The sequence below is a fragment of the Apodemus sylvaticus genome, chromosome 22 (assembly GCF_947179515.1).
Source record: "Apodemus sylvaticus chromosome 22, mApoSyl1.1, whole genome shotgun sequence".
In the NCBI taxonomy this organism is placed as follows: domain Eukaryota; kingdom Metazoa; phylum Chordata; class Mammalia; order Rodentia; family Muridae; genus Apodemus; species Apodemus sylvaticus.
The window spans coordinates 9332789-9334295 of record NC_067493.1 but is presented as its reverse complement, the minus strand read 5'-3'; the positions used below and the strand labels follow the sequence as shown (position 1 = coordinate 9334295).

General features: G+C 42.7%; 1 protein-coding gene across 2 annotated transcripts; it reads left to right on the top strand.

The window, feature by feature from the left end:
* The first annotated feature begins 339 nt into the window (after positions 1-339).
* Positions 340-1305, top strand: LOC127672330 (olfactory receptor 10C1-like). Of its 2 annotated transcripts, XM_052167427.1 has the most exons (2): positions 340-671; positions 1104-1305. In XM_052167427.1, the coding sequence occupies exons 1-2, from the start codon at positions 340-342 to the stop codon at positions 1303-1305; spliced, it is 534 nt and encodes a 177-aa protein (XP_052023387.1). The 2 variants fall into 2 exon arrangements, with proteins under 2 accessions (XP_052023387.1, XP_052023386.1); XM_052167426.1 differs by having other exon boundaries at positions 340-1305.
* Positions 1306-1507: the final 202 nt, after the last annotated feature.

Genomic DNA, 1507 nt, shown 5'->3' with positions numbered 1-1507 from the left:
ATTAATGTTGCTATTCTTAGTTGATTGATAGCTTACTCCAAATGTGTAGCTGAACTCAGACTCATGGTAAGCCTTCTGTCTTGGCTTCACTAGTGCTGGGACTATAGTGTTCATCATTCTCTGTTAATTTTTGTACACATCAGAAAATCACCTGATATAAACAAAGTATGAGCAATGAAAACCTGAGAGGATGAATCATTGAGGTACTAAGCTTTGATTTTTTGACTGCCAAGAAAGATTCTGTCTCTGATGTAACCGAAGCTCTTAAAATCTTAAAAGGTTTAATTTCCCTCATAGGCGAGAATGGTTCTAATGACTTGCTGCTCTGTCTTACAGGAGATGAGTGTCAACTGCTCTCTGTGGCAAGAGAACAGTTTGTCTGTCAAATGCTTTGCATTTGCCAAGTTCTCTGAGGTTCCTGGAGAATGTTTCCTCCTGTTCACCCTCATCCTCCTCATGTTCTCAGTATCACTGAAAGGAAATGCACTCATAGCCCTTGCCATCTGTACCAGTCCAGCCCTACACACCCCCATGTACTTCTTTCTGGTCAACTTGTCTGTCCTGGAAATTGGCTACACTTGCTCTGTCATACCCAAGATGCTGCAGAGCCTTGTGAGTGAGGCCCGAGAAATTTCTCGGGAGGGATGTGCCACACAGATGTTTTTCTTCACATTCTTTGGTATAACTGAGTGCTGCCTATTGGCAGCCATGGCCTTTGACCACTGCATGGCCATATGTGCCCCACTACACCATGCAACCCAAACGAGTCCTGGTGTATGTGCCCATTTGGCAATAGTTTCATGGGGAATGGGATGTATTGTAGGGTTGGGACAGACCAATTTTATTTTCTCCTTGAATTTCTGTGGACCCTGTGAGATAGATCACTTCTTCTATGACCTTCCACCTGTCCTAGCGCTTGCCTGTGGAGATACATCCCAAAATGAAGCTGCAATCTTTGTGGCAGCAGTCCTCTGCATATCTAGCCCATTTTTGCTGATCATTTATTCCTATGTCAGAATTCTGGTTGCAGTGCTGGTGATGCCTTCACCTGAGGGGCGCCATAAAGCTCTCTCCACGTGTTCCTCCCACCTACTTGTAGTCACACTCTTCTATGGATCAGGATCTATTACTTACTTGAGGCCCAAGTCTAGCTACTTACCAGTACTGGATAAACTCTTGGCCCTCTTCTACACAGCAGTGACATCCATGCTGAACCCTATCATCTATAGCTTAAGGAACAAGGAAATAAAGGCAGTCTTGAAAAGAGCTCTGGGCCTGAAGATAGCTCTGGCAATAAATAGGTAACAAAACCTTGCAGAGCTGCAGCTAATAAGAACATGCAACGAGCCAGATTAAACAAGTAAAAATTGGTACATTCTTCTATCTTCCTTATGTCAAGTCTCTTTGTAATTTTGAAGGTATCTCTCAACTAAGCTCTATTTTCTAATGCTAATTCTGAAATGAAATCAAATACTAAGGAATTCAAGTAAAGAATACAATACTGTAG